We start from the raw sequence: 22,088 nt of genomic DNA, 5'->3' as shown, positions 1-22,088 counted from the left end.
TGGTTCTTTCTGTTGCCTAAAAGCCACAGAGTCCCAAAGCCCAGGATCTGTGCAAGGTGACAGAATGAGTGGAGCTGGGTCTGGAAGGTGGTCTGGGTAGGCCTCTCGGGACAAGGGCAGGTATTTGAGTCTTAGAGGGGAGGGACAAGCATACCTCTGAGTCTGAGTGACTCCTCACTCCAATCCCAAATTCTAGAAATTTGGGATTTGACTAAGTCAACCATGTCTGTGTGGCTATGGGGTGGAGGATTAATTAAATCATCATGCTACCAAAGCTGATTATTTTATTATTTTTTTAAAGTAGGCTCCACACCCAAAGTGGGGCTCAAACTCACCACTTGGAGATCAAGAGTCCCGTGTTCTACCAATTGATCCAGCCAGGTGCACACACCCCTCCTTTTTTCCCCAAAGCTGCTTATCGAATTTAGTCAGGTCTAGCCTGCATTTGGAACCCAAGAACTTCAAGTCTCAAAATGCAATTTTCTTGCTGCTTTGGGTTCTATTGAATCTACTGTGTGTTCTGCGGTTGAGGAACTGTAAAGCCTATAGGACTAGGGTTACCAGAGGGTGTCAAGACAATACAGTGGAGTGGATTAAGAGCTGAGGTGCTATTCAGACGGTTCAGAGTAGGGGTGGCTGGAACCAGCATTTTGAAGGAGTAAGGCGGGGGGTTAGGGTGGATCCTTAGATTTAGGAAGAAGATGGGATTCTTCTTCCTGTGTAGATTATCACTGCAACAGGACTAGACTAATGCAAGGGTTCAATCCATTGTGCCAGGTTCTTCAGCAGGATAAAATCAGGAGCCAATGAACTGGAGCCAAGTAGGAGAGTCCGCCTCCCAGGGATTAAAGGCTCTTCTTTCTCCAGTCGATCTGGCTCCGTCCTTTTCGTTGATTGGTCGCGAGTTCCAATCCGTCGAGGAAGCGTACCGCAGCGGCCAATTGACGTGGCGTTACTAGGCGTGTTGCATCCCTGAGGCGGGAGCCAGGCCGCAGGCAAATTTCCTGATTGGCTCTGGTCCGTGGGTTGCTGGGGAGAGGCGCGTAGGGGCGGGCGGGAGTCCCCAGGGCAGGCGCTGATTGGCTGAGGTGAGAGCACCTCTCCTTCCGATGATTCGGCTCTTCTCGGCTCAGTCTCAGCGCAGCGTCTGCAGCCGTCGTTTGAGTCGTCGCTACCGCTGCCCCCTCGCGGAATCAGAGCCAGTGTATACCGTCCGCCCACCGCCCCGGTGCCACTAGGAGGAAGCGAAAAGGAGGCCGCCTGCGGGTTTGTCGCCGCTGCTCGATCCCCGCCCGGGAGAGCCGAGCCCCGGCCCAGTCGGTCGCCTGCCACCCTTCGTAGCCGTTACCCTCGGGCCGCCACAGCCGCCGACCGGGAGAGGCGCGCGCCATGGCCTCTGGAGCTGAGTGAGTGTGTGCGCGCGCCCGCCCGCCCGCTGCGGGTGCGCGCACCTGGGGACTCGCCGCGCTGGGTAGGCCCAGCCAGGCCTGGCCGTGGGCGCGTCTAAGAGGTGGAGACTGGGAAGGAAGGAGAGAGGGAAGGAGAGGAAGGAGGCGAATGAGGGGCAGCGGTCCGGGCTGGGCCTGGCAGCGCAGCCGCGCGCCCCCTAGGCCGGGCTTGTGTTGGGCCTGGGTCGGGGCCTGGGCCAGATCGTGCTGTGTCATGCAGGCCCGGCCGGCCTGATTGGCTCCCTGGGAACCGCTGTCCGGTTCTTGTGAGGTCTGCGGACCCACATTGCCGGCGCGGAGCCCCGGGGCCTTGGGGAGCCCACCTGCGATCAGGTCTACCGTATGCTGAAGGCCTTTGGTCCCCGGAGAGACCAGGCAGGCCCCATGGGCCTGACGCCCTAACTGGGCCCGGTGGGCGTGGACTTTGGGCCACGTGAAGGCCTTAGAAGGCTGGAGACCGAGGCGGAGGCCGGAGCTGGGAAGGCTTGGAGAGCTCAGGGAAGCTCACCGCCGCCCTTTTGGAGCAGGGTCGGCCTGGCCCTTGGTTTCACATCCTCTCGACCTGAGTAGTGAAGGGATGTTCGGGAGAGGGCAGGCCCTGCGTTTTTTTTTCTGGCTTTCATACTAGGCTTGTTACTATTCACATGAGAAAGCTTTAGTCAGTTTTTCTTGATGTTATGAAACGGGTGCCGGGGAAAGAACTTTTCTTTTCTCTACTGTTTTGGGCTTTTGCAAAAGTTAGAATCTCAGTTGGTAATTTGTGGGCCTTCCTCGATTTCAGCCTTTGTGGTGTGAAGGCTAGAGTTAAACTAGCTCTTTGAACACACACGGCTCCTTTCACCAAACGGCTGGGTTTAGAAACCTTGGGCTCTCCACCCCTCAGGAAAGCATCAGATAAAACCCGACCATCTCTGCCCGTTAAATTTAGAATCAAGAGCTTTAGATACTGAAGAAAAAAAAGAGCCATCCTGTGGAAACTCTTCTATGCAAATCACTTTCCTGACTTGAAGAAAATTTAGTTTTTTGAGGTGTGCTCCTTTTTTCCCAAGTTTCTAAATGGAGATGAAGTATTATTTTTTAAAAGGACTGCTACTTACTGGTACTGATTTTCTTAGGTTATTCAGTCATTTGTTTTCAAGACTAAAAATAAAAATTCAAAATTCTTGGAACCTGGCATCATAGATGGTTTCTAACCTCTAGGTCATCTTAATGACTCTTACCTGAACTCCCTCCAAGTCCCCTGTGGCCCACTGGAGTTCTGGAAAGGGCCTGACTCATGCAGGAGACAATGGGGGATGTCCTCAAAGAACCTCCAGGACTGCTGTTGGCTCAAGATCAGGCTGAAGATCTCTTTTAAAAGTTACATCCTTTGATCTCAGTAGATAGATGTGGAAGTAAATTTACCTTAAAGGAAGAGCATACTACCCATCTCCATCGCTAGAGTTAGAAATGGTAGGCAGATAGGCAGTTTTCCTAGAATGCAGCTTTGGGGTAACTGCTGATTAGAGGCATTTGGCACTTTATTTTTCTCTAGCCCCAGTCTTATAGATCAAACAGGAGGGTGGCCAGTCCTTGGAAGACATTTTGATGGGTAGGAGAGAGGGAAAATTGATGGGTTTTAATTGCCTTCAGCTGCCACATTGATCATGCTTGTTCTCTAGGGTGTTGATAAGCACTGGAAGAGTCTGCCTGCTCTGCAGCATTATGCCCAGAGTGCTACACTTTTATGTTGGGGAGGCAAGTTTAAGCTGAGGAAACTCCACTCTTGGGAACTAGTTTTGTTTTTAACGTTTATTTTTGAGACAGAGAGATACAGAATGTGAGCAGGAAAGGGGCAGAGAGAGAAGGAGACACAGAATCTGAAGCAGGCTCTGAGCTGTCAGCACAGAGCCCGACGCGGGGCTGGAATTCACGAACAGTGAGATCATGACTTGGGCCAAAGTCTGCCGCTTAATCAACTGAGCCACCCAGGCTCCCCTCTTGGAAACTAGTTTTAAGGCAATGATTAAATATGCAGCCTATGTGAGAGGATCAGCAGAAAGCCTACAGCTTTGTTTCATGAATGGGATTTGTATTTCTTTTGGGTGTGTCAGGACCCAAAGATGTAAAAGCCCCATAAGCCCTTAGCTGTTATTCTGGAGCATAGGCATCTTTTTTTTTTTTTTCTTGCATTGTGAATGTATATCCAGTATAAACAGGAATACTGTTTTGTTGATTGATATATCTTTAGATCATAGGACAGTGCCGGGCCTCAAATGTATACTTGCTAATTTGTTGAGTGAAGGAATGATTCGTGGAAGAGATTCCATTTTATTTCTTCACTTTCTCCATTGTCTGGCCTCCCTATATTGGTTAATGTTCAGATTTTCCTGAGCCTCAGTAAAAGGAGGTAGCTCTTCAAATGGAGAGCCCACTGAGTCTAGTTAGTGATGGCTGGAGGTGAGCTAGGTAAGAAGTTGGTGTCAGATGAATGATCTTCAAGGAAATGATAGAAACTATTTAGACGGTTTAAACTGAGTTTAGACTTGGGCAACCTTAGTTTGGGTGAGGGATTTGGATTTGCTCCTTGTCTCGGCATTTCTTGGTTTTGATTTTTTGAACCAACATTGTGGAATTGTGTGTCTTTGAAGAGCTTTATAAAGCTCCTTTTGAGCTTGAGCCTCTTTTTGAAGGTTCCAGATCCATTAGTTTAGTTTCGTTTTGTTTTTCCCACATATCATGGTCTTTATGCTTGACATTTCTGTGGTACACAGAACGCACTAGTGTTCAGCAGGTTTGGCCAGTAAAGATGGTAGTGCTAATGATTGTGCTTCATTGTCCCCAGGCTTGCTTGGTGGGACTTGGGGCCTTCCTGAGCCCTACAGGAAGTTGTCTTGCTCACTTCATTCTCCAAGAAGGTTAGCAAAGAAAGAGCTTATGCTTTGTTCTGCAGCGCTAATCATTGTGACCATTAAAACCATGTACCAGGCATTGTATTGAACATTTTGCATTCATTATCTCACTTAAGACAGTAATTCTCTAAGATAGGTACTACAGTATTTGCTCTTTACATGTGAGGACATCAACATCCAGAGAGGTTGAGTAACTTGCCCAAATTCACAATTAAGCAGTGGCAGGGTTGGGATTCAGACCCAGTGGGTCTGATAACAGAGCCCCTTATCTTAATTGCTATTCCATATTAAGATTATTGTCATTTCTCTAATTGTTATTCAACCTCTACTTCTGTTTAGTCTTCTCAAGCCATAGTTTCCTGAGTCTGAGGGAAGATCACTTGGGGCCTTGACATCTAGGATACCAGTGCTCAGAATACCAGGAGCTGCTGGAATGGGAATTGTATGTGCTAAATGTTATTCTTCATGACCTTGGCTCAGTATCCTTTATCTGACCTCTCTGGTGTAGGGACAGCTTCATTTATCCACTATTTCTTTCCTAAGTGTGAGTTTGAGAGACTGGTGCGGCCCTTGGGGCTGTTATTATGTATTGGGACTAACTTCATTTTCTTTCTAGTTCAAAAGGTGATGACTTATCAACAGCCATTCTTAAACAGAAGAACCGTCCCAATCGGTTAATTGTCGATGAAGCCATCAATGAGGACAACAGTGTGGTGTCCTTGTCCCAGGTAAGTTGGGTCCAAGGTCCAGTCTTTCTTTAATGCACTTCACTGGAGGGCTTTTCCCAGGTTTCTTTCCTCATTTTTTTTTTTGCAGTGACCACAGATAGAATGGGGCTTACTGGGAATTCCAGCCTCCAGGGCTGCTGCTTACCCCGTGGCCCAGTGACCCAAAGGCCTTAACCTTCTTTCCTCAGCCCAAGATGGATGAGCTGCAGTTGTTCCGAGGTGACACAGTGTTGCTGAAAGGAAAGAAGAGGCGGGAAGCTGTGTGCATTGTGCTTTCTGATGACACATGTTCCGATGAGAAGATTCGAATGAATAGAGTTGTTCGGAATAACCTTCGTGTACATCTAGGGGATGTCATCAGGTGTGTGTGGGGTTCTTAGCCCCTCAGGGATGGGAGGCCAGAGACAGCCTGAATTATAGGCAGGACCCTAACAAAGGCCTTGGCAGCTGCCATTAGTAGAAGCCTCCTAGCCACGGGAAGACAACATAATAGGGTTGTGTTTCGGTTTTGATTATGCCTCCTTGGGACTTCAGAATTTACCTCTGCATTACCTTGGCATTTCTATGACTTTCATGATGCATTTATTTATTTATTTATTTATTTAGCCAGAGGTATAATTTATCACATGTTGGATCTTGGTTTAGGATGCCATTTGAGGGTGTTTGTCTACCAAATGATCTCACTGTTGTGTTGGAATAATGGCTTGTGTTGGGGCTGGAGTGAGGTGGGAGTGTGGGCACAGAAGGTGGACTCCAAGTAGGTTTTTTGTTTTGTTTTGTTTTTAATGTTTATTTTTAGAGAGAGGATGAGAGAGCGCACGCACGTGGACATACAAGCAAGGGCATGTGTTTACACAAATAGGGGAGGGGCAGAAAGAGAGGGAGAGAGAATCCCAAGCAGGCAGTACAGAGCCCAACATGGGGCTTGATGTCACTAAGCATGAGATCATGGCCTAAGCCGAAATCAAGAGTTGGACCCTTAACTGACTTAGCCACCCAGGCACCCCTCCAAGTAGATTTTTTTTTTATTATTATTATTTTTTAAAGGATCCAAGTTAATCTAGGAGAGAGGCATAGTTTGAGCCAGATCCTGAATAACTTCAATCTGAGTGATTCTGGACTTAACTTTAGGCAAGAGAATTCCCTATCTTGGAGTCATTACTGGCCACTGCTCTCCAACCACCTGTCGCCTGGCCAGGAGCATCTCAGATTTCCATTTTTCATGGATTCTAGGTTTCATGTAGCCGCCTTCATGGAGGTGCTTAGTCACTTTCTCAAGATGCTCTGACCACCTGGTTGAGATGATTGTTTTCAATTCTGTTTCTCTGATCCTGACACTTGTCTGACTGAGGCCTCCCTTTATAATATTGGGTTACTGATATTAGCCAGAATGGGTCATCTTTGGATATCTTTCTGAAGATATCTCACTGATATCTCCTTACTGCTTCCTCATTTTGGGAGCTTTAGATGTATGGATCTTTCTTTTGGCTCACTGATTGGGAGTGAGCAACCCCAGTAGCTTATGTTTTTTTGTTTTTTGTTTTTATTTAAGTAATCTCTATACCCAACATAGGGCTCAAACTCATGACCCCACGATGAAGAGTCACATGCTCTACTGACTGAGCCAGCCAGGCACCCCTCCCAGTAGCTTCTAATGGCTATAGCTGCTACTCCACCTGAATATGATTTGTCTTAGTTCTGCTTGGCTGCTCCTTTGTCCTCACTCCCACTCTGTGTTCCTGCCTCTCTTCAGCTAAAGCCATACCTGCCTTTTCTCTTTCGCTCGCCATCAGCTCTCTGTGCCAGGCCCTTTCAGACGCCCAGTGCTTGGGGCTGCAGTGTGGTTGGTAACATGGAGTCTGCTTGTCATCCTCAGCATCCAGCCGTGCCCTGATGTGAAGTACGGCAAACGTATCCATGTGCTACCCATTGATGACACAGTGGAAGGCATCACTGGCAATCTCTTCGAGGTCTACCTTAAGCCATACTTCCTGGAAGCTTATCGACCCATCCGGAAAGGTGAGAGAGAATTCTAGGGACTGAGCTTAAGCATGGTTATTTGTAGGGATACCTGGGGGTAAACCTTGGAATGTCTTTATCTCATTCTCATATATGTGCTGACACACACATTCTGTACACATGTTCATGTGTACTCTCTCCTTCCCTCTTCCTCCCTCCCATTTTCCTGTTTCCCTACTCCCAGTTCCTGCTTCAGTGGAGTACGCTTTTTTTTTTTTTTAATGTTTGTTTATTTTTGAGAGAGAGAGAGAGAGAGCGTGAGTTGGGGAGGTGCAGAGAGAGAGACACAGAATCTGAAGCAGGCTGCAGGCTCTGAGCTGTCAGCACAGAGCCCGATGTGGGGCTTGAACCCATGAACCACAAGATCATGACCTGAGCTGAAGTTGATGCTTAACTGCCTGAGCCACCCAGGTGTCCCTTTTCTCTTTTGTCTCTAAAGGAGAACTTGGGTCCTTTTGACTGTGTCAAGTCCAAAGTGTATTTTAATATTTAGCACAGCCTGACCATTGGTGGTTGTTGAGAAAGCTTGGGTTATATATAGCCCAGAAGTCAAAATCTTTATTGGCTTCTGGACAAAGGCCAAAACATGATGTGCCAAAATCCCATAAGGTTTTGTTCAGTGCCCTCTTGAATGACAGAGGGACTCTTCACAGTTTAGTTTTCTCTTCTTACCTGATGCTTAATAAGATGGAGGTGGGAAGGGAAAAATGGCAATGTCTAGTGAACGTGGCATTTTAGACCCCAGGTTCTGATGAGGAATTCTCACTTGGTTTGGTATTTGACATCTCTGACTGCACTTGTGTTAATTGATCACAGGAGATATTTTCCTTGTCCGGGGTGGAATGCGTGCTGTAGAGTTCAAAGTAGTGGAGACAGATCCCAGCCCTTACTGCATTGTTGCTCCAGACACAGTGATCCACTGTGAAGGGGAGCCTATCAAACGAGAGGTGAGTTCTCTCCTTCATCCCAGTACCCAGTTTCATGATTATGAAGTGGGGCAGTCATATGGTGACTACTAAAACTGTAGTGTTTGGGACCAAGCTTCTTTCCAGAGGTGGGAAATCTCCCAACTATTCATTTCCGGACCTACGTGTTACTTAGAAATAAGTGATAACCAGTGGTTTTTAAAATCTAGATTGAACCTAGAGGATCTAAGTCATAATAATTTTTGTAGAAGTGACAATTGATGATGGCATCTAGACTTTCACCTGTTTCCCAGAGTTTCCAGCTTTAGGTCTTAGGGCAGTCCTTCCTAGTAATACTAAGGGCAGTCTGAAAGGGTAAAGCTATGCTAGAAATCTTTGCTTTGGGATTTTTAGAGTGATTCTTTGGGGCAGCATCCCCTCAGAGGGGAATCTTCTCATATAACAGATTTCTCTACAGCAGATTATAGAAGGATTTGGAGAAACTCAACTTTGCTGATATTTAATATTGCTGCCTTCTTTTTTCCTTTGTCTCCTCAACATTCAGGATGAGGAAGAGTCCTTGAATGAAGTAGGCTATGATGACATTGGTGGCTGCAGGAAACAGCTAGCTCAGATAAAGGAGATGGTGGAGCTACCCCTGAGACATCCTGCCCTTTTTAAGGCAATTGGTGTTAAGGTGAGCATCCTGGGCCCAGTGGAACATAATCTAGGCTGTGATCAATGAAGGCTCGGTGTCTAATCACAGAACCTTTTTTCACACGTATTTTTCACTATTCCCTTGGATTAGAGGGGGAGTAATATATTCTTTGTGTGAAGAGAACTGTAAATTTATTAAGCTACTAATGGTCTAGAACAGACCAGGTCAATTGAGTTTTTCGTTGCATATCTTTTTTTTCTTTGTCCTCACAGCCCTTTAAAGATGTAAAAACCATTTTTATGTCATGGACCCTATAAAAACAAATCTTCATAGTCTGCCAACTAACATAGTTTGCCACTGTCTATAACAGTGCTATCCAATAGAAGTAGAAATTTAAGGAAATTTGCATTGTGAAGGGTACTGAGTCCAAAACATTTGAGAACTGCAGATCTCAATGTAACTTCCTAACCATTTCCATATCCTGGAGCACACTGAAGATGGAATTATCCCTTTCTCTATTATGTACCATGCCAATAATTTTATCTTCTGTGTGGGCATTTCCCATGTGCAACCTGTGGATGAGGCCACAGAAAAGACAGCTTCAAAGAGGAAAACTTGTGGTTGGTGGTAAGGAAAAGCATTCCAATATGATAATAAATCCTGGAGGGTTGTGATTACTAGAGTGAGTGAGCCTCTGGTAATAACTCTTTCTTAGATGGCTAAGCTAGTCCTGGCCCTTGCCTGTCCAAAGTCAAGCCCTTTTGGCTTAAAGACCTCTTACTGTTTCCTAGTCCCAGGATCTTCAGACTTAGCCACACTAATTTCTTAGGAAGGTTTCTCTGCTCCTGCTCTTAGTCTCTTATGTAACTTGGAATCATAAGTGTCAGCTTTCTAAGCATATTTTCTCTCCTAATGAGAGGAGGGAGTATGGTCTGAAGTAAACTGTTTTTCAAGCAGCTAATGCTGAGGGCTCCTTACTGATATTGGGGTTGAGCTCTGATTCTCACTGTCTCTAGATAGAGCCATAGTCAAACCATTTTAGAGTGGTTGGGGTTGGGAGAAGGTGGGAGTCTGAACCTAACCATACTCTCTGTACTGGTCCCCAGCCTCCTCGGGGAATCCTGCTCTATGGACCTCCTGGGACTGGGAAGACCCTAATTGCCAGAGCTGTGGCAAATGAGACTGGAGCCTTCTTCTTCTTGATCAATGGTAGGAGACTTGGTTCACCTTGTGTTTGGCTGGACCTTATTCTGAGCTGAGCATGATCAGTCTTATGAGCTGGAGAACTCATGGACACGTTTATTTATACATGTGCACTCGTGTATATTTCATCATCTTTCTTCTGCTGGGGTACATTACAGATAAAGAAGCAATAAGGGGAAGGTATTGCACTCTGGTGCCCCCTGCTGTATCCTTCCCCCACCCTTGAGAAAGATTGTGGAAAGGCTGAAAATATTTAGGGGGAGCAAGTTAAAATTTTTGTCTGCTAATTTATTTGAAAAGGTTTAGGGGAATATTGGCTGAGAGCAACTGGCTCTTTGAGAATGATAGAAATCCAACTGGTGTGCTGCTTCTCCTGCTCTGGCCAGAGGTCTGAGAACATGTGCTGTCATCTTGACACTTAGAGCTTGAATGTGATAGTCCTGAGCTTGGCTGATTCCTTGCTGAGCTGAGTCCTTGGCTTCTCTCTAGCCTAATCTGCTGGCTATCCTGGGGTAGGGTCTGGTAGAGTCTATGAGAAAGTAGGCAGAGGTTACCACATTTTTGTACAGCATTTGTTTCTGGGCTGGGCAGATAAGAGGTCTGATTTCTTTTGGGATTGAGGAAGGCTGTAGATTTGTCATTGGTTCTATTCCGTATCCTTTCAGGTCCCGAGATCATGAGCAAGTTGGCTGGTGAGTCTGAGAGCAACCTTCGTAAAGCCTTTGAGGAGGCTGAGAAGAATGCTCCCGCCATCATCTTCATTGATGAGCTAGATGCCATTGCTCCCAAAAGAGAGAAAGTAGGAACCTACCCAAGGGGATAATGGGGGTTGAAAGGTCCTCGCTTCACTTCTGACCAGACATCCTGTCCTGACAGACCCATGGGGAGGTGGAGCGGCGTATTGTATCACAGTTGTTGACTCTCATGGATGGCCTAAAGCAGAGAGCACATGTGATCGTCATGGCAGCAACCAACAGACCCAATAGCATTGACCCAGCCCTTCGACGATTTGGTAAGGACCCCAAATTTTTTTCAACCCTGTTCTTCCTCATAGATTATAGCTCTGCTGAACTTAATCTTTTTGATTCCATGTCTGTCCTTCATCTTAAGTCACCTAATCCAGAGGATTCCTTTTTTTTTTTTTTTATTTCTGATAGAACGTGAGTGGGGGAGGGGCAGGAAGAGGGGGACAGAGGATCCAAAGTGGGCTCTGCATTGACAGCAGCAAGCCCGATGTGGGGCTCAAACTCACGAACGGTGAGATCATGACCTGAGCCAAAGTTGGATGCTGAACTGACTGAGCCACGCAGGTGCCCCAAATGCTGAGGATTTCTTGAAGCTCCTTGGAAGTGATAGGTCGCAGGGTCCTTTCCCTTATCCCATGTCCTGTCTAGGGTGACCAACCATCCTGGTTTGCCTGAGACTGAGGGGTTTCCCAGGACATGTAACTTTCAGTGCTAACACCAGGACAGTCCTAGGCAAACAGGGATGGTGGTCACCTTAGACCTGTTCCTTTCTCTCTCTGGAACAGAAATGAGCCCTGTCTGTGTTCATACACTGTCCTGCAGGTCGCTTTGACAGGGAGGTAGATATTGGAATCCCTGATGCTACAGGACGCTTGGAAATTCTTCAGATCCATACCAAGAACATGAAATTGGCAGACGATGTGGACCTGGAACAGGTGGAGTGATAATGAGGGGTGGCCCAGAATTAGGATGTCTGTTTCTAGACAGTTGAAGGGAACTGGGTAAGGACACAAGCTCAAGATGTAAAGAGACTAATTTTGATTCCTGGGTGGGGGAAAGGAAGTGATTTGAGATTGAATTCAGGAAACTGGAGTTGGTGTGTTCTCTGTTGACACCACATTAGAGTAAACTGGAACTTTGGGGTCGGCTTTATTTCTAGGCCCCACGTCCAGGCTTGACTACTTAAAACCCAGCCAGTGAAAGAACTGCTGGTATGTGTTCAGGGAAATGGGAAGACCCACAGATAGGAGTCAGGGTAAGGGGCCAAGATTTTGTTGTCTCTGAGCCTCCTAAGGCATCTAGGTCTTAGACACAGAGTAGTAAGTAGCTCTTCTCTCTGCAGGTAGCCAATGAGACCCACGGGCATGTGGGCGCTGACTTAGCAGCCTTGTGCTCTGAGGCTGCTCTTCAGGCTATCCGCAAGAAAATGGACCTCATTGACCTAGAGGATGAGACCATTGATGCTGAAGTCATGAACTCTCTGGCAGTTACTATGGATGACTTCCGGGTAAGGATTGCACCCCCATCTCAGGTACACACACATGCACATTTTGATCTCACCTGGCAAGTCTCATCCCCAGCTGTTTTTTTTTTGTTTTTTGTTTTTTTTTTCCTTTTTCTTCTTAGTGGGCCCTGAGCCAGAGCAACCCATCAGCACTGCGGGAAACTGTGGTGGAGGTACCACAGGTAACCTGGGAGGATATTGGGGGCCTGGAGGATGTCAAACGTGAACTTCAGGAGCTGGTCCAGGTAGGGTAACTTGGTCCAGGGTAAGTTACTGCCTCAGAACAACGTAATTGAGCTTAGATGGTCTTGGGGTGTTGGCGGTTATTACAGGAATTGTGAGAGCGTAATTCATGAATCTGTTATTCTCAGTTTGGAGACACTAAGGAGCCTGCTCCTAGAGAATCTGATCTTATACCATGTTGTGGTTGGGGTGGTTGGGAGGGATGCTACTGTTCATTAAGTTTGTTTTAAACTGGGTGGGTATCCTGAACCCTCTTTCCTTTTCTTCCTAGTATCCTGTGGAGCACCCAGACAAATTCCTCAAATTTGGCATGACACCCTCCAAGGGAGTACTCTTCTATGGACCTCCTGGCTGTGGGAAAACCTTGCTGGCCAAAGCCATTGCTAATGAGTGCCAGGCCAACTTTATCTCCATCAAGGGTCCTGAGCTGCTCACCATGTGGTTTGGGGAGTCTGAAGCCAATGTCAGGGAAATCTTTGACAAGGTGAGTTACAAGCAGCTGATTTTTCTGTTCACTTGCTTGGCAGTAAGGAAGCTATTTCTTTGGGAGAACTGAAATCATCTTGTTCTGGCAGTTCAGCTGGGGCAGTAAAGGTCACTTTAATTTCCTTTCCTTCTTAGGTCTGAGAGACCCAGTTGTGCTAATGCTTGAGTTCATCTGTCTCTCCCATAGGCCCGCCAAGCTGCCCCCTGCGTACTATTCTTTGATGAGCTGGATTCAATTGCCAAGGCCCGTGGTGGTAACATTGGAGATGGTGGTGGAGCTGCAGACCGAGTCATCAACCAGATCCTGACAGAAATGGATGGCATGTCTACAAAAAAGAATGTGTTTATTATTGGGGCTACCAATAGGCCTGACATCATTGATCCTGCTATTCTGCGACCTGGCCGTCTTGATCAGCTCATCTATATTCCACTTCCTGATGAGAAGTCCCGTGTTGCCATCCTCAAGGCCAACCTGCGCAAGTCCCCAGTTGCCAAGGCAGGTGTAGCGCTACTGGTGATGTGCACTTTTATGAGTGCTCAGTCTAGTATGGAGTTTGGTTCCTGCAAAAGATTCCATTGGGGATTTCTAGGGTTAGCATAGTAAAGGGAGAATGGAAGATTTGACAAAAGGTGGGACAAACTAAAATTAGGAGTGCTTGGAGTATGTTACAGGGGAGGAGAGGCTAAATGCTAAGATAGTTCTATTGCTTCTTTTAGGATGTAGATTTGGAGTTTCTGGCTAAGATGACTAATGGCTTCTCTGGAGCTGACCTGACAGAGATTTGCCAACGTGCTTGCAAGCTGGCCATCCGTGAATCCATCGAGAGTGAGATTAGGCGAGAACGGGAGAGGCAGACCAACCCATCTGCCATGGTGAGTCTGCAACTTTTCCCCATATGTGCCTGTTGTGGGGACCCAGGGACAATCTCTACCATGCTCTATAGAGTTAAAAGTGTAAGGTTTTAGGGGCGCCTGGGTGGCTTGGTTGGTTAAATGTCCGACTTCGGCTCAGGTCATGATCTCACGGTCCGTGAGTTCGAGCCCCGCGTCGGGCTCTGTGCTGACAGCTCAGAGCCTGGAGCCTGTTTCAGATTCTGTGTCTCCCTCTCTCTCTGCCCCTCCCCTGTTCATTCTCTGTCTCTCTGTGTCTCAAAAATAAATAAATGTTAAAAAAAAAAAGTGTAAGGTTTTGGAAAGATAATCTGACAGATGCCCTGTTAGGGCATCAAAAAGAATGAATACTGAGGGTTAATCTCTTCAGTCTGGAATTATAAAGGCAGAAAAGATATAGGTAGTCTATATATACTCTGTTTGAGGTAAGCTCTATGAAGGAAATCAAAATATGATTGTGCAGATAAACAAATAGAGCAGGATTTAGAACCTGGGATCCATAGACCTGTCCTTCGTTGGTGGTCCATGGATCTCCTGAAATTAAATGCAGAATTTGGTGTGTGTCTCTGTGTGTGTAAGCTTCGTAAAGATAAGGAATCTATATTATCTTGCATATTTCCCACTCTGTCTTGGCACCATGATAGAGACTTAATGAATGAATAAATACATGAATGAAAGGCTTCTTTACCTTTTGTAGGGGTTCTGAGACATCCCTTCTTCTTCCCATGAAAGCTTAGAATGTATTGATATGGTTAATGCTATGGAGCACTCTCATAAATCACAGCAATTGGAGTGGCTTCTCAGTGGAAGAGATAGGGTTTGAGCCAGCTTATGAAGGGAGAGTGTAAAGGCTAAGGAAATAAGTATCCCAAATAACTGGCTCAAGAAATAGGATTGCAGGAATTGGGGAAAACGGGTAGATTTAAGAGGGCATATGTTACTGGAAGTAAGGCCACTAGGTAAAGCATAATGTGGATGTGGTAAGCACTTTTTTACCTTTTTAAAATTTAGGGGTTTTGTTGTTGTTGTTAGAAATTGCTTATTTATTATTAAAAATTTATTTATTTTGAGAGAGAGAGAGAGTGTCTGAATACGCAAGTGGGGGAGGGGCAGAGAGAAGGAGAGAGAGAATCCCAAGCAGGCTCCGTGCTGTCAGTGCAGAGCCCAACATGGGGCTCAAACTCGTGAACTGTGAGATCATGACCTGAGCCAAAATCAAGAGTCGGATGCTTAACCAACTGAGCCACCCAGGGACCCCTGTTAATTTTTAAAATTTAAGTGTATTGAGATGCAATTCACACATAGTAAAATTCACCCTTTTAACGTATAGTGTATCTGTGCATCTTGACAAATGTATTTTTAAGTTCTATAACTACTACCACTGTTCGGATAAATTTCTGTCACCCCAGAAATTTCCTCCTGTCACGTTTTAGTCACTTTTTTCCACCCTAAGCCCCTGGCAACCACTCAGATGATTTTGTTCATATAGTTTTGCCTTTTCCAGAATGCACTGACAGGTTTTTAAACAGGGCACTGATGCAGTTTTAGGAAGATTGGCCTTGCAACTTATTCAGGGTGGATTAGAGACACAGGGAGACCAAAAAACTGCTACAGTAATGGGGGGCAGGAAGGTCAGGGAAGGAATCCAGGCTGGACTTGAGCTCTGGTGGTCTGTGTTTACCAACCCTGCAGGAGGTAGAAGAAGATGATCCAGTGCCTGAGATTCGCCGAGATCACTTTGAGGAAGCCATGCGCTTTGCTCGCCGTTCTGTTAGTGACAATGACATCCGGAAGTATGAGATGTTTGCTCAGACCCTTCAGCAGAGTCGGGGCTTTGGCAGCTTCAGGTAATTATGTTGCAGCGGGCAGTACTTAAGTTGTCTTAGGAAACTGTACAACCAAGGTTGTGGGAGTCCTAAGGAGGCTGGAGGGTTAATTGTGAAAATCCCACACAGGCCCCGTCCTAACCCTCTTTTTTGGATCTGCTCTTGTGCATACAGATTCCCTTCAGGAAACCAGGGTGGAGCTGGCCCCAGTCAGGGCAGTGGAGGCGGCACAGGTGGCAGCGTGTACACAGAAGACAATGATGATGACCTGTATGGCTAAGTGGTGGTGGCCAGCATGCAGCGAGCTGGCCTGGCTGGACCTTGTTCCCTGAGGGTGGGGGCGCTCGCCCAGGAGGGACCAGGGGTGTGCCCATGGCCTGCTCCATTCCTCAGTCTGAACAGTTCAGCTACAGTCAGACTCTGGACAGGGGGTTTCTGTTGCAAAAAAATACAAAACAAAAGCGATAAAATAAAAGCGATTTTCATTTGGGAGGCGGAGAGTGAATTACCAACAGGGAATTGGGCCTTGGGCCTACGCCATTTCTGTTGTAGTTTGGGGCAGTGCAGGAGACCTGTGTGGGTGTGAACCAAGGCACCACCGCCACTCCCCACAGTAAAGCATCTGCACTTCACTCAGTGCTACTCAAGCCCTCCCTTCTTCCCTCTACCCAACCTGGGCAGGAGGATGAAGGGCCACAGTTGCTGGGTGTTTATATAGAGTAGGTTGATTTTATTTTACATGCTTTTGAGTTAATGTTGGAAAACTAATCACAAGCAGTTTCTAAACCAAAAATGACATGTTGTAAAAGGACAATAAACGTTGGGTCAAAATGGAGCCTGAGTCCTGGCCCCTGTGCCTGCTTCTTTTCCTGGGAAGGGCCTTGGGCTACCCCTTACTGTCAAGGCACTCTTCAAATGTGAAATCCTGAAAGTAAGATTGCACCCTCTTCCCCTCCTGATTAACAGTGGTATGAACTGCTGCCTTGCCCCATGCCTGCATTATCAGTGGATAGGATAGCCGTGGAGGGGTGTGCAGCCTGAAGAAGCTCTAGTTGTGGAGAGTATGGCATTCTCCACCTGTGTTTGATGTGGATGGTAAGGCTAGGCCTGCAGAGCTCTCTCCCTTTTCCTGACCAAGGACTGAATTGGGACGCCCTCCCAAAATCTTAAGGGTTGTAGAAAGAATTTCTGTCTGCAGTGGATGTTCTTTTGAACATCTAAAAATCCTAAACATTCATGCTGTGGTTGAGGGTCACGTACAATTATGTCCACTTTATGTAATTTGTATTATAAAAAAATAGTTTTTTTCTAATATAAAATTCTAGTATTGGATGTGTTTTTTTTCTAAACTTAACATCCTCCCCTGCTCACAGTTTTTCAGATGATTGCTTGCATAGTTTTGTCCCCCTCCCAGTATAGAATATCCTTTTTGTTCAACAGGTACCAACATAATCACTTAGTGCTTTGGGGATCAGTACTGTGATACTGTGATGCCTTACCCAGAGAGGAGTATGGTGCAGAGAAGATAATCCCGAGTCAAAATTTTATTGGTCATCCTAGTACTTATACCAGTCTCAGGTATGGGTTATAAAGATAGATAATCTACAAGGACATGAGATCATTATATTGGCTGATGAAACTGGACCATTTTGAATTCATGTGCTGTGAAATAGATTTTTGTATGTTGGAGATTTGGGTTGACTTTCCCTTATTTTCCATGACACTTTCTCTACCACATCCTGTCTTTGGTCCTCTTCTGGTTTTCCCACCATTTAGGTGTCCTGATGGCTAGCCTTCAGTCCTGTTTCCACTTTGAACATTGTCATTCTGTCTCATCCATGTGGCTCATCCCTGTGGGTTGGCAGCCTAACCTCATTGTGGGTCAAAGATAAGATCTTTTGGGAGAGAGACATTTGGTTGGTACCTCTGCATCCAGCTATAGGAACAGAATAGAAGGCAAGTACTATTACCCTACGAAATATGTAGAGATACTGGTTGATATGTGAGAAATTTGTATTGGAATGATTGGTTGGTTTTTACATGTCACACAAAGCGTGTCTATAGAAGACAGCACTATAGACTCTTCAGGAAAAGCAAGAGCAGACTTGCAGTGAGAGGCCTAGTTCTAGTTCTGGCACTTGTGTTTATAGCCGTGTAGCTTTGAACAGGGCACTTAGTTCTTTTGGAGCCTCTGATAAAGTGATGAACAGTGCTTTGTAAACTGTAGAAAGCAGGGTGGGGGACTGTCAGCTTACACACCTGCAGATGCCTGCATGCTTAGACCAAGAGGCAGGTCATACAGGCAGTCCATCTTTTCCCTTGCGGTGTTCCTAGAAACAAATTGGATTTTGTAACTTTACTGTAGCTAATCATTTCTTCCATAGGGCAAATGCTACAATTTGAAGATGGATTTTTTTAAATGTTTATTTATTTTGAGAGAGAAAGTGCGAGTTGGGGGTGGGGGGAGAGAAAGAGAATCCCAAGCAGGCTCCACACTGTCAGCGCAGACCCTGATATGGGGCTCGATCCCAAGAACCATGAGATCGTGACCTGAGCTGAAATCAAGAGTTGGACACTTAACTGACTGAGCCAGCCAGGTGCCCCTTGAAGGTGGATTTCTAACTAAAAATATGGCATAAAACATTACAGAGTATCAACAGTATATCACAGGGGCAAAAGCAAAGATGGAATTATAAACCTGACATCTTAAGATATATTTGGATCCATACTGATCTACAAGTTGCTGTGAGAGGCTCTAGTCATGCAATAATGCCCATGAGGAACACAGGCCTGCCAGTCATTAATTAGACTGAACTGAGGCTCATGTTAAGTGGTTTGTTACTCTTGTCCAGCCATATAACCTACTGAAGACTTAATTAAAAAAGACTTAAATAGCACTTTGATTTTTCATAAAACTACCCAGATGTGCATAGACTCATGAAATGTCCCTGTGTCAAGTAGAAATTTAGAATTGCATGGTCTTTGGGGTACTGGCTGGCTCAGTTGGTGGAGCATATAACTCTTGGTCTCAGGGTTGTGAGTTTCAGTCCCACGTTGGATGTGGAGCCTATTTAAAATGAAATTTTTTAAAAAATTGCATTGTTTTTGAGACTATTTTGGGAGAATAGTGAGATAGAAAGAAAATACCTTCATTTCCACTCCTGGCCAGCAGGTGGTGAGTTTTGGACTTGGACCCTGTAGACAGGTTTGGGCTAAATCTTTGGAACAAAAGAGTGACAGGAGGCAGAGGGACAGCATGTGCCTTCTGTTTTTCTCAACTAAATATATGGAGTAGAGGGAATATTGTAGAATGGAAAGAGCACTAGATTGGAAATGTGGATTTGACCTCACTGAACCATAACTTTTTTTTTTGAGGGGCTTGATTATCATACTATCAGGGAATTGGTGTGGTGAAAAAGGTACAAATTACAGGGCTGCAAGGAACGGGAAACCATACCAAGACAGGAGAATCAGAAGGCTCTGGAGGTGTTAGGGGGAAAAAAGCCTCTGGAAGCAGTCTGAGCTGGGCATTAAAGGAATGTGTGAGACTTGACGTGGAGAAGTAGGGGAGAGCAGTCTGAGCAAAAAGCACAGAAGTTAGAAAGTACAGAGCATGCTTAAGAAGCATCAGTTGACTAGCAGGGGAGTGTATTTGGAGAGGTCAGCCACCTCATAAAGAATCTTAAATTCCAGGAGTGAAGTTTATTTTTTTGAAGATTTTAATTTTGAGACACCTTGGTTTCTCAGTCTGTTGAGCGTCCGACTCTTGGTTTCAGCACAGGTCATGATCTTGCGCTTTGCAAGATTGAGCCCCGTGTGGGATTCTTGAGCTGACAAGCACAGAGCCTGCTTGCGATTCTCTCTCTTCCTCTCTCTGCACCTCCCCTGCTCGTGCACATGTTTTCTCAAAATAAATAAACTAAAAAAAAATTTTAAGTAATTTCTACACTGAACATGGGCTTGAAGTTACAAACCCAAGATCAAGAGTTGCATGCTCCACTGACTGAGCTAGTCAGGTGCCTTAAGTTTATTTTAAAGATGTGGGCTTTCTGTGCAGTTGAGATAGGGAAGTGACAGATTTCAGTGCTAGATAGTTCACTTCTTTTTATTTTTTTAATTGTGGCAAAAAAAAAAAAAAAGCACACCTATCCAACAATTTCCAAGTGTACATAGTATTGTCAGCCATATGCACATTATGCATGGACAAAAAAATTTTTAAAGTAATCTCCAGCCCAACATGGGGCTCCAACTTACCACCCAGAGATCAAGAGTTGCACCACCCTACTGACTGAGCCAGCCAGACACCCTGACAATTCACTTTTTAAAAAACCTGTTTTTATAGAAGCAGTAATGTGCATTGTAGAAATTTAGAAATATATAAGCAAATTATTAAAATTAATATTCCCAGAGATCATCTTAATGACTTTAGTTTACATCTTTTGGTGCATGTAAATACATGGTACTGGTTTTTTTTTGTTTTGTTTTTTTGTTTTTGTATGAGAATGATGGATGAGATGAGGTCTTTTTTTTTTTTTTTTTTAATGGATTCTTTACTTTCTTTAAAATGTCCATAAAATCACATGCTTCCATGTCATGGAATCACTGAATCATATTTCAAGAAAGGGTTTGGTAATTATACCATGACAAAACAAATTTATGTAAAAATTGAATCTCAGATACTATATTCTAAAACAAATATACTTCATTTGTTTCTTTAATACCTAGTCTTCACTGTTAACAGTCTCAACTGTTAACTAGAACAATCACTGTAACAAAAAATTTTGAAATTAGGGATGACATAGGAGATTCATGACTGTCCTTAGCGTATATGTAACCAGAACTGTATTTACGTTTACAATAGATGGGGCATGCAAACTCTTCTGCTTATAGGAACTTGGCCCCACTTGACTGGCCTTTATTCGTTGTACCCTTATGGTCTACATGTGGTATTTTTAAATCAAAATGAGATTATACTGCTTTATATCTTTTTTAAGTCAATCTCTACCATTTCCTTATTTCCTTTTAGTAAATTTTCATTTAATCTGATACTCATACCGTATTCAGTTTCCCAAGTGATCCAAATAGGTCATATATGTATAATATACACAAATATATATATATTTGTGTGTGTGCGCGTGCGTGCGCACGCACGCACAAAAGGAATTTAATCTCCCTTTTAAGCACCTTTATTACTGGGTTTTGTCATTCCCACTTCTTGGCCAAACCAGTATCCATTCTAGGATCACAGGTTGCATCTGTTATGTTCCTTTATTCAAATGTGTATGACACTTGTTGAAGAGATGGGGTTAGTTGACCTCCAGAGAATTGTAACCATGTGGAGGATGGATTAGAAAGAATAGGGCAACCAATCTGGTGAGAAATGACTGAACTAAGACAGTGATGGTGGAAATGGAGAAGTGGAAATGGATTTGAAGTGCATTTCATAGGTGTAATTGACAGGGTTAAAATTGACTAGATTAGGACGTGAGGGGAAGGGAGGAGTCAGGGATGACAGGCTTCTGACTTGAGTATTGAGATGGATGTGATACCCTTCAATAGGAATGGGCATACTGGAGGAAAAGGTTAAAAGGGAAAATGAATTTTGGACAAGCTAAATAGGAGATGATATCTAGTAGGCTATTGGATATGTGGATCTGAAGCTTAGATAGAGATGCTTTAAAAATGAGCCATATTTTGTCAATGAGAAAGAATGAAATCTGGCCATTTGTAGCAAAGTGAAGGGAACTGGAGAGTGTTATGCTAAGTGAAATAAGTCAGGCAGAGAAAGACAGATACCATATATTTTCACTCATATGTGGATCCTGAGAAACTCAACAGAAGAATGTGGGAGGAGAAGGGGGGGGGAAAGTTACAAAGAGGGAAGGAGGCAAACCATGGGAGACACTTAAATACTGAGAATAAACTGAGGGTTGATGGGAGGTGGGGGGGGAGGGGAAAGTGGGTGATGGGGATTGAGGAGGGCACCTGTTGGGATGAGCACTGGGTGTTGTATGGAAACCAATTTGACAATAAATTTCATTTAAAAAAATTTAAAATTTTAAAAATGAGCTGTATTTTGAAATTTGGCACTTAATGAGATGAGTTCAGGACATTTTTTTAAATGGTATTGGTAAAAATGGACCTGTATTTTGGGGTGGGGGTAGTTAGATTCTCACATCATACTCAAAAAGTAAGTCTAAACATTAAAACTGTAAAAGCACCAGAAGAAAGTATTTTGGAAGTCATAAGGAAAATGTTGGTTGATTTAATTACTTAAAAAAAAAGGTTAAATTTTGGTACAGTAAAAGTCACCTTAAAATTTGAAAATAAGCCACAGATTGGGGAAAATATTTGCAGTATGCATAATAAGTTGATATCTCTGGTAAGCAGGATAGTATTCCTTCCAAGATGTTCACATCCTAATCCCTGTAACCTGTGAATATATTATTTTACATGGCAAAGGAATTAAAAGTTGCAGATAGAATTAAGATTGCTAACCTTAAAATAGGAGGACTTTAAGACAGGAAGAGTATCTTGGAT

General features: G+C 44.6%; 1 protein-coding gene across 2 annotated transcripts; it reads left to right on the top strand.

The window, feature by feature from the left end:
- The first annotated feature begins 1,128 nt into the window (after positions 1–1,128).
- On the top strand, positions 1,129–16,389 carry VCP (valosin containing protein). Of its 2 annotated transcripts, none has more exons than XM_047065864.1 (17): positions 1,129–1,406; positions 4,956–5,067; positions 5,256–5,428; positions 6,944–7,086; positions 7,903–8,033; positions 8,557–8,688; positions 9,756–9,858; positions 10,518–10,651; positions 10,729–10,864; positions 11,421–11,533; positions 11,941–12,105; positions 12,225–12,347; positions 12,617–12,829; positions 13,019–13,327; positions 13,549–13,704; positions 15,415–15,569; positions 15,723–16,389. In XM_047065864.1, exons 1-17 carry the CDS (start codon positions 1,390–1,392, stop codon positions 15,826–15,828), a joined length of 2,421 nt encoding a protein of 806 aa, XP_046921820.1. In that variant the 5' UTR covers positions 1,129–1,389; the 3' UTR covers positions 15,829–16,389. The 2 variants fall into 2 exon arrangements, with proteins under 2 accessions (XP_046921820.1, XP_046921825.1); XM_047065869.1 differs by lacking the exon at positions 1,129–1,406 and adding an exon at positions 4,301–4,781.
- Positions 16,390–22,088: the final 5,699 nt, after the last annotated feature.

The sequence above is a fragment of the Lynx rufus genome, unplaced genomic scaffold (assembly GCF_022079265.1).
Source record: "Lynx rufus isolate CCGP_SWC_20201006 ecotype Redwood Valley unplaced genomic scaffold, mLynRuf1.p SCAF_10, whole genome shotgun sequence".
NCBI lineage: Eukaryota > Metazoa > Chordata > Mammalia > Carnivora > Felidae > Lynx > Lynx rufus.
The sequence above is the reverse complement of the archived record's forward strand: the minus strand, read 5'-3'. Positions and strand labels throughout refer to the sequence as shown.

Excerpts from the sequence above, each read along its gene's own strand:
- VCP (XM_047065864.1), top strand. Across the intron at positions 12,830-13,018 it reads TCAGGGAAATCTTTGACAAG|GCCCGCCAAGCTGCCCCCTG; the intron begins GTGAGTTACAAG and ends TCTCTCCCATAG. Across the intron at positions 13,328-13,548 it reads GCAAGTCCCCAGTTGCCAAG|GATGTAGATTTGGAGTTTCT; the intron begins GCAGGTGTAGCG and ends TGCTTCTTTTAG.